The sequence below is a fragment of the Berghia stephanieae genome, chromosome 8 (genome assembly GCF_034508935.2).
Source record: "Berghia stephanieae isolate SIO BIC M18660-M18661 chromosome 8, UCSD_Bste_1.3, whole genome shotgun sequence".
Taxonomy (NCBI): Eukaryota; Metazoa; Mollusca; class Gastropoda; order Nudibranchia; family Aeolidiidae; genus Berghia; species Berghia stephanieae.
Window position 1 is genome coordinate 32,965,307 of NC_088367.1, and position 15,000 is coordinate 32,980,306.

General features: G+C 38.0%; 1 protein-coding gene across 1 annotated transcript in view; it reads left to right on the top strand.

Moving 5' to 3' along the window:
• The first annotated feature begins 12,329 nt into the window (after positions 1-12,329).
• The window catches only part of LOC144977833 (uncharacterized), a 4,514-nt gene continuing 1,843 nt past the window's right edge, over positions 12,330-15,000 (top strand). The window contains exons 1-2 of the mRNA XM_078923236.1: positions 12,330-12,844; positions 14,961-15,000. The exon at positions 14,961-15,000 is cut by the window's right edge and continues 1,843 nt beyond it. Coding sequence (XP_078779362.1) covers positions 12,799-12,844; positions 14,961-15,000 — 86 coding nt within the window. The 5' untranslated portion in view covers positions 12,330-12,798. The remainder of the gene's footprint in view (positions 12,845-14,960) is intronic.

Below are 15,000 nucleotides of genomic sequence, written 5' to 3' on the forward strand. Positions count from 1 at the left end.
TGTAGACACTTACTGTGTCTTCTATACCCCTATATCTGTTTTCCAACATGCTTTCTGTCTTTGTCTTGGGATGAAATTACTTGGTTTTGTCCTGGCCCTGGCCAGATACCCCAGCTGGGAGGGAAACAGTCAAATATATAGTTAGTTTTGGGAGATGATATTGTTTTCCTTGTAAATCATCTCTCTGTTAATGCACTGTATTATATTTTGTGTCTATATATATGATTTGTAAACATTTGAGTATCCCTCTTAGTGTGGACCTGTGTTTGTGTCTGGATGAGACTTTTAGGTGATTTCAAACTAAGCACTTTGATAGTGTGCTCTTGTAATATTGAATTTTCCACTCATACAAACTGAGAGCTCCTGGGTGTGTCTTTGACCTCCCATTGTGAGAAGGAGGTCACTTGATGCACCTTCTATCACCCTATATCTTCTTTTTTATGAGCTGCTGTCTGTCTTTGACTTGAAATTGGATTAGTTGGTACTAGTTTGGGAAGTGATATATTTTTTCATTGTAAATCATCTATCTATTTTTGTTTTGAACTGTATCTTGTTAACATTTGAGTGTAGTAATCATTTTAGTGGGATCCTGTGCTGGTGTCTGGATGAGACTTTTGGGTGATAACAAACTAAGTACATTAATGCTATGCTCTTGGAATCTACATCTGTTTCCTATTTGAACCAATTCCCCTTTCTCTTCCCTTTTCTTGGGTTTTTTATTTGTAATTCTTGAAATTTTAACTATCCCAATTTCTTCCTTTTTCCTGTCGTTGATACGACCTTAATGTGTCGCAAGCGTCGCAAAACCCTTTCATGTTATAACACACACACACACACACACACACACACACACACACCATTTACGCAATCTCACACATTCATACACAAGCAAATAAAAGTAATAAAAAAATAGACAAGTCATATAATATACTATTTCATAATTTATTTCTTCTTCTATTACTTATTTACGCTTAAATCTAATTAACATTGAAATTTTAGACAAAAGAAATGAGAACAAAACTAATATTAGAATTTATTTAAATTTCCGAAATATAGTGTTAACATTTTCTCTCAACTAAATTCTTATCTGGCTTGGTTGACTGATATGGGGAAAAAAAGTTCAAATATATTTTGTTAATATCATCAAATGCATTATTCTTTTGTCAAATTGAAAAAAAGAAAAAAGAAAGAAATTAAGTAGGTTGTTATGGTAGCATTATCGACATGCCCTTATTTGCAAGTCTGATAATAACCTAATACATTATGGGGTCATTGATGCAATAGAAATCCCCCCCCCCCCCCCAATGACGCACAGTATTATTCATTACAACAATGTTAAAGTAGGCCCATAATAGGGCTCGGATGTCAGACTTGCATGTATGTACACGTTGTGTTTAATGCTAGATATAGATTTTGATTCGTTGTGGTTTAGCGTTTCGGTTCTATTTCTTGCTTGGTTCAACAATCGTGACGTCACTTCCCTCGTAATGGCGCATAGTAACTTAGTAACTGGTTCTAAACTATCGGAACAATGGCGGACGACCTTTTGAAATGCTTCTCCAACGAGCATAAAAGTGTATCCAGGGGAGAAAAACATTATAAATCTGATCATGTTATGACTTTTATATATTCTGACCACATGACATGTGAAAAAGTTCTAGCCAGCATGGAGAATAAAAAGTACCGATTTTCTTTGTTTAGAACCAAGCTGCTCGTTGCTGGGCGGACATGACATCAGACTGTTGAATCCTATTACTGAGCAAAGCGAACTGCACCTGTATTACACATTTGTAAGCGTTTAAGTAAACTATTCATAAGTTCTGCCCAGTCAAATGCATAGTTATTGTTTTGGGAGATGATGTTTTTTTCCTTGTAAATCATCTCTCTGTTATATGTATTATTATATTTGTTATAATTTATAATGTAAACATTTGAGTGTATTCCTCTTAGTGGGGGCCGTGCTTGTGTCCAGATGAGACTTATTGGTGATCTCAAACTAAGTACTTTGATAGTATGCTCTTGGAATCTACATCTAATCCCTATTTGTTCCCAGTTCCCCTTTGTCATACTTTCTATTGGGTGCTTTAACTGTAATTCTAGAACTTTTTACTATCCCATTTTCTTTCTTTTTACTGGCGCTGATATAACCTAAATATGTTGCAAGCGCCGTAAAACCATTAGAAACAAACAACAAACAACAAACAACCACAAGACCACAAAGCCGCACGATATAATTTTTTACCTTCGCCATTATGTACAAGGGCCGTCTGTCGCAGTTATCTTGTCCACCAGGAACAAATCCTTCAGATTTTTCTTTTTGGCGACAAAGGAAACCTGCGAGAAATGTGAAACAAAGAAAGAAATCGTTGCTCAAGTCATAATACTTCAAAGAAATAATAATAATAATAATAATAATAATAATAATAATAATAATAATAATAATAATAATAATAATAATAATAAATAATAATAATAATAATAGTAATAATAATGATGATAATAATAATAATAATAATAATAATAATAATAATAATAATAATAATAATAATAATCATAATAATAATAATAATATAATAATAATAATAATAATAATATGATAATAACAATAATAATAATAATATAATAATAATAATAATAATAATAATAATAATAATAATAATAATAATAACAATAATAATAATAATAACAACAACAACAATAACAACAACAACAAAACAACAACTAATACTAAGACTCATCATCATAATTATCTTCCTTCTTCTCCTCCTCCTCCTCCTCCTACTCCTCCTCCTCCTCCTCCTCCTCCTCCTCCTCCTCATCATCATCATCATCATCATCATCATCATCATCATTATCGAAAACAATATCATCCCCTACAACAACATTATCACCATCATCATCTTAACAATCATCTCCATTGTCACCATAATCACATTTTATTTTTTAAAAATATTAGAATCATCATTTTCATTATCCTTGTTATAATCACTACGCTTTTAATAACAATGTCCCTTCAATACTTACAATAAACCTTTTGCTGCTAGCTATTGTGCGTTCTATTTTCATCCATTTCTTTTTCATGGAAGAATTTATAGATGTAGTCATCGTTTGATAATTGGGAAATATGTTTGGTTTTGTCTCTTCCGAAAATCTCAACTTCAGGTCAGCCCCGATTCCGTCAAAATAAACATTTACACTGAGGCAAACGCCTTTCGTGGGTGCCGCTGGGATATTACTTATGATGGTACACTCATCGCTCACACTCTTTGGTTCACAACTGAGATACCCTGAAGAAAGGGGGGACACATTCACGAGGATTATGGTGTTTTTTTGTTTTTTTTTCATGTATAGATAGTTCGAAGATGACGTCACTCGGATCTTTGTTATTGTTTTTTGCCATCGGCGTTTATGAGTAATGCTCACTGAACTGCATTAACCTGACTATAAACGGTCATGGATACACACAGTTTTGTGTGTCGGTCCGCTATATTTCCGGATGGCAATGTTATGAGCTTCTTAGCCAAGCGCATACTATCTATAGATAGTTCGAAGATGACGTCACTCAGGCCTTTGTTATTGTTTTTGCCATCCGCGTTTGTGAGTTGTTCTCACTAAACTGTATTAACCAGACTATAGATAGAATGCGCTTGGCCGAGGAGTTCACAACATTGCCATCCGGAAGTATAACGGACCTACACACAAATTATGTGTAACCATGAACGTTTATAGTCTGGTTAATACAGTTTAGTGAGAACAACTCACAAACGCGGATGGCAAAAACAATAACAAAGGCCTGAGTGACGTCATCTTCGAACTATCTATAAAAGTTCATGGTTACACAGAGTTTGTGTGTTGGTCCGTTATACTTCCGGATGGCAATGTTGTGAACTCCTTGGCCAAGCGCATTCTATCTATAGATAAGAAGCTCATATCATTGCCATCCGGAAGTATAATGGACCAACACACAAAACTGTGTATCCATGAACGTTTATAGTCGGGTTAATACAGTTCAGTGAGCATTACTCATAAACGCGGATGGCAAAACCATCAACAAAGACCAGAGTGACGTCATCTTCGAACTATCTATAGATAGATGTATATAGTTATGTTGTCGTCGTCGTCGTCATCATCATCATCATCATCATCATCATCATCATCATCACCATCATCATCATTATCATCGTCGTCATTATCATCATCATCATCATCATCATCATCATCATCATCATGATCATCATCATCATCACCACCACCAATTTGTCACACACCTTCACACGTGCTTGGACTAACATATTGAGTTGTTTATAAACAATAACGCGAATGAAATCGACCTCTCTGTGATCATTGTTATTGTTTTTATACCTCCAAATGGGTGACTAGTTATCACACGATAAAGTTTGTATAGATAGTATGCAGATGACGTCACTCAGGCCTTTGTTATTGTTTTTGCCATCCGCGTTTGTGAGTTGTTCTCACTAAACTGTATTAACCAGACTATAAAAGTTCATGGTTACACAGAGTTTGTGTGTTGGTCCGTTATACTTCCGGATGGCAATGTTGTGAACTCCTTGGCCAAGCGCATTCTATCTATAAAGGCTCATTGTAAGACAGATTAACTCCTTTAGACCCTTGTCGCCAATGGTGCAGGAGATTATTTCGGTTTCAATAGCGTGAAGCGGACAATTGGATTCAGTAGTCTGATGTCACGCCGCCAGGCAACGGCGGCCATCTTGGTTCTAAACAAAGAAAATCATTACTTTTTGTTCTTCATGCTGGCTAGAACTTTTCATTCCCTTTTCATATGCCTTTTGATCAGAATGTGTAAAAGTCAAAACATGATCATATTTATGTGTTTTTTTCCTCTGGAAGCGTTTTTATGCTAGCCGGAGAAATATTTCATACGGGCGTGCGCCATTGTTCCGATAGTTTAGAGCCAGTGTTACTAAGTTACCATGCGTCATTAGGAAGGAAGTGACGTCACGACTATTGAATCCTATTGGATTCAATAGTCTGATGTCACGTCGCCCAGCAACGGCTGCCATCGTGGTTCTAAACAAAGAAAATCGATACATTTTATTCTTCATGCTGGCTAGAACTTTTCATATGCCTTGTGATCAGAATGTGTAAAAGTCAAAACATGATCAGATTTATAATGGGTTTTTCCCCCTCTGGATACCGCTTATAGCGGACAACATGGCTGACACCTGTTGACATTGAGCTTCGGCTCAGTGGATAGTCTTATGTTTCTATTTATTCACTGTGTGGAATCTTTAATTTTTACCTGATGTGGACTAATCTTAATATTGGAACTTTTAACTTAAGATCTATTAAAAGTAACATTCGAAAGGAACAACTGTGTCAAGATTTAGAAAGTTATAAAATCGATGTGTTGTGTTTACAAGAGACGAAGATCCAAGATGGCGTCGACCAAACAATAAATGGTCACAGACTGCTGTGCTTTGCTTCCAGTTCACCTCACTATGGATGTGGATTTCTCATAAATAAAAACTGCAGGGATTTGACTAGTGACGAATGGAATGTTTCGGACAGAATATGTGTTCTTGAGCTTAAGTGTAAGATCAATTCAAGGAACCAGAATAACGATAATAAAGACGATCACGGTAAGAAGACGTTCACTATCTCAATCGTAAATGTTTACGCACCAACAAGTCAACGCGCAAAACAATACCCAGAGGAAACTGATAAATTTTACAAAGACCTAGACGATACACTGAACAAAATAGGAAACAAATCAATATTAATAATTGCTGGAGATTTTAATGCCAAAGTAGGAAAACGTCTCGACAGTGACACACTATGTTTAGGATCATACTCAAAAGGAAAACGTAACGATAACGGAGAAAAATTAGTCCAGTTCTGTGAAGAGAGAAAACTTTTCATAACAAACAGTGCTTTCAACCACCCATCAAGACACCAGACAACATGGGTAGGACAAAGGAAAGACCAAACCCAAGACAAAATGATAACAATACACAACCAAATAGACTATATCATATGTCGACACCGCCATAAACACTACTCAACCAACTCGCGATCATACGGTGGTACACTGCTAACATCCGATCACAAACTTGTAAAAACGAATTTCAACATAAATGTGTACAGACAACGAAGACAGAAAGGTAAAACGGCAGTCAAAATAAACACGGCAAAAATAGTAAATGAGCGAGAATGTCGCATTCATTACCAATATGAACTTAACTCAAGTCTATTTAAAATAAAGCAAAACAGCAATCCAAACAATGAATGGAAAGAGACGCAAGCGGCAATGAAATATGCGGGGGAAGAAAGTGCAGGCTCTATTAATACAACTAAGAACAAACCAAATCGAACGCCTAACATCGCTATTAACGATCTATCGCGGCAACAAAAAGAACTTAGGATCAGGATACAAAACACGAAAGACTCGGAAGAAATAATAAACCTGAAAACGGAACGAAACAAAATACTGCATTCAATTCGATCACTTACAATAAAACACAGAAACGAGGAATTAGACAAAAAAGTGGAAGTCCAAAAGTAACGCATCGTCTATGTTCAAAGCGACGAAATCTCTGAACCGAAAACCATTCGAGAACCCAAAACTACAGGATAAATTTGGCAAACAGACAACAAATCCCAACGATATCCTTGACATTGTAACTGACCACTTCCAGCAGAAATTTCACAAACAAGTCTCACAAATATCGCCCTTCTCAGGAAACCCTAGAGACCTAAACAACCGCATCACAACAACTGAAGTTAGAAATAGCATAAAGTGCCTAAACAATAACAGATCCCCAGGCGAAGATGAAATTCCCGCTGAATTGCTGAAATGCGGTACACTCTCCTGGATCTGAGCATTGCAAACATAATGAACAAAACATTCTCAACACACAAAGACTGGGACATAAACAGCGGTGTCCTAATTACAATACAAAAACCAGGAAAAACGAAAGGACCCGTAAACAACCTGCGCCCAATAACATTACTGAATACCATAAGAAAAACACTGTCAACTATTGTCCTCAACAGAATTAGACCGAAAATAGAAAAATACCTATCACATAGCCAAAGCGGGTTTCGCCAAGACCGAAGCACATCGGACGTTGTATGGACACATAAATGGTTGGCAGCAAAGGCACTCAAAGAAAACATATCCATAACAATAACCGGAATCGATATGTCCGCAGCCTTTGATACGATCGACAGAGGAAAACTTTTGGAGATATTAACAGAAATAGTAGACGAAGACGAGCTCCGAATAATCCGATTTCTCCTCAGCAACACAAAGATACAACCAAGGATATACGGGGCCACAAAACAGACGCAGTTCGAAAGTAACATCGGGACCCCCCAAGGAGATAGTCTGAGCCCGATTCTGTTCACAATATAGCCTACTTAGAACACGCTCTGAAAGAAGTTCGAAAAATCATTCCAAAACCAACGACTCATATTGAGAATGCAATCCCTAGAGAAATCGCCTATGCAGATGATGTCGATTTTATTGGATCAACACCAGCAAATATAGACATCATACAAAATACCCTCATGAAATATAACCTCCAAGTCAATGCCAATAAAACCGAATTTACAACAATATCGAGGAACAAAGAGGAATGGAAAAGAACAAAGAAAGTCGGCTCACTAATTGGAGACACCGAGGATGTACAAAGAAGAAAACAGCTATCAAACGCCGCACTCAGTAAACTCACCAATGTATGGATTAGAGGTGACAAAATAAAGAGAAAAACCAAACTGAAACTGTACCATGCTCTTGTAAAACCGGTACTTCTGTATAACTGCGGCACTTGGGCGTTGACAAAATCCGAAGAAGAACATCTGGATGCCTTCCATCGCACACAGCTAAGAAGGGTACTGGACATCAAATACCCCAAAAAGATCTCAAATGAATCACTCTATAAGATCACAAAAGAAAGACCAATCTCCCTTGACATTTTACAACAACGATGGCAACTTTTCGGTCACATACTACGCAGGGACAAAAACATACCAGCAAACCAAGCCATGTCGGGATACTTCCAAAAACACGGGAACCTTTTCAGAGGAAGACCGATCACAACACTCCCTGTGATCCTAAACAAAAACCTCACAACACTTGGACAAAGCATTAGTCTCATAACGGCAGGGGACCTTGAAAATCTGAGAACCCTAGCAGAGGACCGGCAATATTGGAGACACCTCACACAGGAAATACTGGAAACAGCCAAGGCGACCCGATCTTTCGGTCGAGACGCGAAAGGCATCTAAGTCAAGTAGTAAGTCAAGGATACGCTTTCCTCAGCGAACTGGTACACATTTGCACCTGGGTAAAGTGAGGCGATTCCAAGAAAAACATTTTAGGATAAGATCGGAGATCACCATAGTCTATGGAATTGACCCTTGAGCAATCTTTGGGTCATTAAAGGATGCACCCAATATTGTTTTCTCTTTCAATTTAATCTTTATCTTTTTTTTCTAAGTAGTAAAGCACAGAAACGTGCAACCTCTATTTCATCCAAATTGATAATGCATTTGAGCAAGCGATACGCGAGGTGTGTCCCGAGTGCGGTACCTGTTTTGAATAGAAGCTTTCTTCAGTGGGACAGGACAAATTCGTCCCAGGACAGTCCTGTCATAGTGTGGTAGGGGTAGAAGTTAACTTTTTCTACATCATTTATGAAAAAATTGATTTTTATCTTACCAGGGTTGACTGCTCCCTGAGGATATCCTCCAGATTTTACTTTAAATCCTTGATGGAAGAATTTTTTGCTACAGCTCTTGGTTGGTCCAAAGTTGCATGTCAGATCTGAAATACAAAAAAATGTAGATAGTATGAAGTTATCGTCACTCAGGTCTTTGTTATTGCTTTTTGCCATCCGCGCTTATGAGCAATTCTCACTAAACTGAAAAGATAGTATGCGCTAGGCTAAGAAGCTCACAACATTGCCATCCGTTAGTATGACGGACCAACACACAAAACACGTGCTCGGACAAACATAGTTGGCTGTTTGTAAATAGTAACGTGAATGAAATCGACCTCTCTCTGATCATTGTTATTGTTTTTATACCGCCAAATGGGTGACTAGTTATCACACGATTTTCTCGATCAGATTATAAACGTTTACATTTATACATAGTTTTCTGTGTTAGTTCTTTTGACCAAGCGGTAGAGCATTGGGTATTTTACTTAAACACAAACCATCGATTGTAAAACCTTCGGAGTTTGCTGTGTCTACCAATCACTGAACGTTGCAACGATTGTCCGAGAGGCGTGGTTATCAACCTATAATGGGGATGATCTATATTACTTTTCCGTGTGCTCGAGGTCAATGGTCACATTGCAAAATGTGCTCAAAATGACCTACATAATGAGAAATTTTCACAGATTTTGAAATATCTAGAATCACGATTGGTCATTTTGTTCAGCTTGACACATGACAATGTGTATAATTTTCATAAACAAAGCAGGGTGTTTATATTTATTGTAAAGAAACATCAAATCGTTGGACAGCAACAAATCATGTGATTAAAGACTCGGTTGGACGAAAACCTGATTATAGATCGCTCCGATTCCATCGCCACCATTAGTACATGTCAAGTAGACACATTTAGTGAATAGTTATCACAATGTTTTGACACGCTGATGAAGGAATCGCTTCGTGATCGCGGCATCTGACGACACTTTGCATTGTTTTCAATGGGAGCGATCTATATTCATGTTTTCGTCCAACCAGGTCATGAATCACATGATTTGTTGCTGTCCAACGATTGGATATTTCTTACAAATGTAAACACGCTGCATTGTTTACAAAAGTTATAAACATACCCATGTGTCAAGCTGAACCAAATGACCAATCGTGATGTTAGATATTTAAAAAGCTGTGAACTTTTTTCACTAAGTGGGTCACTTTGGGCACATTTTGCAATGTGACCAATGACCTCTAGCACATGGGAAGTTAATATAGATAGTATGCGCTTGGCGAAGAAGCTCATAACATTGCCATCCGGAAGTATAACGGACCAACACACAAAACTGTGTGTATCCATGAACGTTTATAGTCGGGTTAATACAGTTCAGTGAGCATTACTCATAAACTCGGATGGCAATAAACAATAACAAAGACCTAAGTGACGTCATCTTCGAACTATCTATAGATAGTATGCAGATGACGTCACTCAGGCCTTTGATATTGTTTTTGCCATCCGCGTTTGTGAGTTGTTCTCACTAAATTGTATTAACCAGACTATAAAAGTTCATGGTTACACAGAGTTTGCGTGTTGGACCGTTATACTTCCGGATGGCAATTTTGTGAGCTTCTTAGCTAAGCGCAAACTATCTATATAAATGCTCTACTTTTTGGATGTTATTTTGTTTGTTTGTTTTTGTTTTTAATTTATAATGCTATTTGTATCCTCAAATACGCTTCAACATTCGTAACGTCACTTCCCTCGGAATGACGCGTGGTAACTTAGTAACTGGCTCTAATCTATCGGAACAATGGTGGACGCCCTTGTAAAATATTTCTCCGACGTGCATAAAAGCGTATCCAGAGGGAAAAAAAACCATAAATCTGATCATGTTTTGACTTTTACACTTCCTGATCACAAGACATATGAAAAGTTCTAGTCAGCATGAAGAATAAAAAGTACCGATTTTCTTTGTTTAGAACCACGATGGCCGCCGTTGCTGGGCGACGTGACATCTACTATTGAATGCAATTGCACACTATTGTTTATCATTACTTTTTTTTTCAGCCAACCAAAATTTTAACACCAACCATGGATATTGTTGATGTACTCTGTATATGTTGTATCATTGCCATAGTTACCGTATGTCCTACTGGTGAGTAATAACAAAGATACAAATTTTATTTTTGTTATTGATTGTTTCCCTTTAATGTGACAAACCGTAGCTTTTGTTAACCAAAGCCTGAAACTGGGACTTGCCTTTTGACGTCGTTTATAGATAGTATGAAGTTGACGTCACTCAGGTCTTTGGTATTGCTGCCATCCGCGTTTATGAGTACTTCTTAATAAACTGTATTAACCAGACTATAAACGTTCAAGGTTACACATAGTTTTATGTGACGGTACGTTATACTTCCGGATGACAATGTTGTGAACTTCTTAGCCAAGTGCATACGAGACGTCTATCTATAAGTTAAAAAAGGCTACAAATTACCTGAGTGCCGGTCTAAAAAGGATAGCAAAGAGCTGTGAGTGACGTCAATTGGATTCAATAGTCTAATGTCACGTCGCCCAGCAACGGCGGCCATCGTGGTTCTAAACAAAGAAAATCGGTACTCTTTATTCTTCATGCTGGCTAGAACTTTTCATATGTCTTATGATCAGAATGTGTATAAGTCAAAACATGATCAGATTTATTATGTTCTTTCTCCTCTGGATACGCATTTATGCTCGTCGGAGAAATATTTCATAAAGGCGTCCGCCATTGTTCCGATAGTTTAGAGCCAGTTACTACGTTACCATGCGTCATTACGAAGGAAGTGACGTTACGGCTGTTGAAGCGTATTTCAATCATTATATAATACAATCAAAAGACATGTTTGTGATTATCCCATTTATTTCTCGGAGGCAAATTTATGTTCCTAGATTTATAGTTTTTTTAAAAACAACAAAACATTTGAATATATGGCTGCGCAGTCTCTATGGACGCTTGCCGTGAATGTGTGCGTCACTTCGAGTTTGTCAGTCTGTTTCTATTGTCCGGTTAGTAATTTGCCTCCATAAATCTCTGTCGAGTGCAAGTGTTCTTAGCTTTATAATGTTATCATGTGTGTTAAGGTGCTGAGGCAGTTGGATGTTTCCTTGTGATGTTGAAATCGGTTCTTCGTTTCTAAATGTATTTTTAAAGATTTAATCTAAATAATCCATTTCACGGAATGTCGCCAGATGTGTCAAAAGTCAAATCCTAGTGTCTGGCTATAAGGTAACGAAGACTACGAATCACCTAAGAGGGTCCCGATATCTTAGTTGGTAGAGTACTCACTTCACACGCAAAGGGACCAAGATGGATCCGGGGTGCAGTCGAGATCTTTTTCTGAACCCCCCCCCCCCCTCCTGTCCACTCAGCAGTTAATGGGTAGCTGAGTGTGTTAGATTAGGCGGGAAGTACTTAGCGACAGACTAGTGTCCTATCCAGCTCCGGCTCCATGGGCCTAATGGCTCTGAAGGACTACTTACGAATCTCCTGACTGCCGGTCAAATAACGAGAACAAAGAGCGGATTAACGTCAACTTCTCTTATTGTATTACCAAAAAAAAAAAAAAAAAGAACAAATTTAGCAACAACAACAACAACAACAACAACAACAACAACAACAACAACAACAACATAAAAAGAAAACAAAAAACAATCAAAAGACAGATTAACCCTCTCTTTACCAACTAACGGAAAATCGTCACATTCGTTACGATACAACCAACATTCTTCTTATTCAAATTTCTTTTGTACATCATAAAATTTAAAGAAAATGAACAGTGTGTTGTAGAGCATGTTTTGCTAAAGAAATTATTTATGGCAAGAGCTTACTGCTATTGTGTTTGAGTGATAAAAAATATATTTTTATGTTATTTGGGTGTGGAGTTTTGGGGAACATCCTGAAAATGGCTGGTAAATAGAAAATTTTAAAACAATTAATTAAATAATCAATTGACAGAATGTCGCCAGAATTGCCTAACTTGCCAGTTCCAATCCACCGTGGAGGGATATGAAGACAGTCAAGGGAAGGAGTGTATTACTGCGCCACTCAACTGGACAGGGAGTGAGGTCAGGATGAAATGTCCAAGCTTGTGTACCATCACAGCAAGGTTTGATGAGAGTGAGTATTGCTTAAAAAAAAATCCCATGAACTACACTGGAATTTTGATCTAGAGAATCACAACACGACACTGCGCCGCTATGGGGTCTAGTGGTTTGACACTCGTCCTCGGAGCGGAAGAGCCTGGATTCGAATCCCGAGCGGTGCGCATAGTTGAATCCCCGGAAAAGGCTCTTTACTCACATTCTCGCACGGTACTTAGGTGTAAAGTGAGTACTTAGCCGTTAATAGCGTTGCTTCTGTCGGAAAAAATGTGATATCGCCTAACAGGCGTCATGTTTCGTCCAACATGTTAAGCGTTGCTGTTAGCTAGGGACCCGTTGTAAAGCGCTTTGAGCAAGTTTAGTGGATATTGCGCTATATAAATGCTCAAGTTTGGGGGAGGGGGTGGGGGCGGTTCTCCTGAAAATACACGTGTATAAAATTTTGGCCAGAAAGCTCGTCCTTTAAATATCGATTGATGAAGATAGCCCTTATCTTGGCAAAAATTCTCAGTTCAGTTCAAGTTCAACGTCTTTATCAGCAAAAGGCAGCAGGTACTAATGGTGCTCACTATTATGTTATGACGATCGACCTAATCATCAAAGTCCGTACCGCATTCGTGCACCGTCGGGAACCAACCCGGATGCTTCGTCAAAACACTAGATGCTCTGCGGTTTCGGGTTCTTGTCCACATCGGGTACATCATGGACAGGTGGAACGTCCCCACTGATGAAGCGATTTTGCCGTGAGGCAGGTCCTCGACCGAAGCCGATTCGCTACCACCCAGTGTCTCCTCTTACTAGTGTAGAAGCCTGGCAACTTCTCACCAAGTTTAGAGGAGTTATGTCCCCGCGCCCACGAGGGATTGAATTCGTCCAAACCGACTTCCATCTCGTATATGCATCTCTGTTCGTAGTCCCGGGCTCCACACTATTATGCAAAAGGCGAATTATACACATCACTGCAGATTTTATACAATTATGTGGTGACTTTCTCCATTATTGTGTTATTGAGTTGAAAGCAGATAAATGTTTAATAGTTGACCAAAATATCTAGGATTTCTGGTTGGAGAGTGTCCCATTCCTTGATGGTTCTTGGGAAGACACTGTTTTTATATATTTTGGTTCTGTGTTTTGGAATTGTGAACTTACCGCTATGATAATTTCTTGTGGATGTACAGTATTGTTTTGTGAAATATTGTGGTAGAGTTTGTTGGAATTTTGTTGGAATGTACTGTCCTGTGGATAAGTTGGATGCGTTTTTCTTTCTGCCTACTCTCCAGTTTTTTCACTGCAACAATTTCAGGCATCAGTAGCGCATCCTGGTTCGTCGCAAGTAATCGCTGGTGACAAACCTCGAAGCTGCCCTTTGAACTTGTTCGATTTTCTTGACGTGACCTTGCCGATAAAGATCCCACACTGTACACGCGTATTCCAATACGGGTCTGACTAAAGTATTGTATGCCTGTTCTTTCATCTTTTCGGGGCATTGGACACTCTCAAACCTGGGACTTCATATTTGAGAGTTTTTGCCAAGATGAGTCATTTAATCGATTAATATTTGAAGAGCGAATTTTCTGACTAAAATTTTATATACGTGTTTTCTCAGAGTACGGCAGACTAGAGGGCGGCATCTCAATATGGCGTGGGTTTTTCTATTAATTAATCTATTAATCTATTTGTTTATTTATTCATTCATTCATTCATTAATTCATTCATTCATTCATTCATTCTTCTTCTTCTTCTTCCTCTTCTTCTTCTTCTTCTTCTTCTTCTTCTTCTTCTTCTTCTTCTTCTTCTTCTTCTTCTTCTTCTTCTTCTTCTTCTTCTTCTTCTTCTTCTTCTTCTTCTTCTTCTTCTTCTTCTTCTTCTTTCTTCTCCTTCTTCTCCTTCTTCTCCTTCTTTTTCTTCTTCTTCTCTTCTTCTTCTTCTTCTTCTTCTTCTTCTTCTTCTTCTTCTTCTTCTTCTTCTTCTTCTTCTTCTTCTTCTTCTTCTTCTTCTTCTTCTTCTTCTTCTTCTTCTTCTTGTCGTTGCTTATTTGTTGCTATTTTTCCTGTTGCCCTTTATTTCTGTTTTAATGTTTGTTTGTTTGTTGTAATGGAATTTAACGAACTCATTTCTTTGTCTTCTTGTAGAAACTCTTATCCCGACGTTTTTCCATCGTGGATGTCAAGA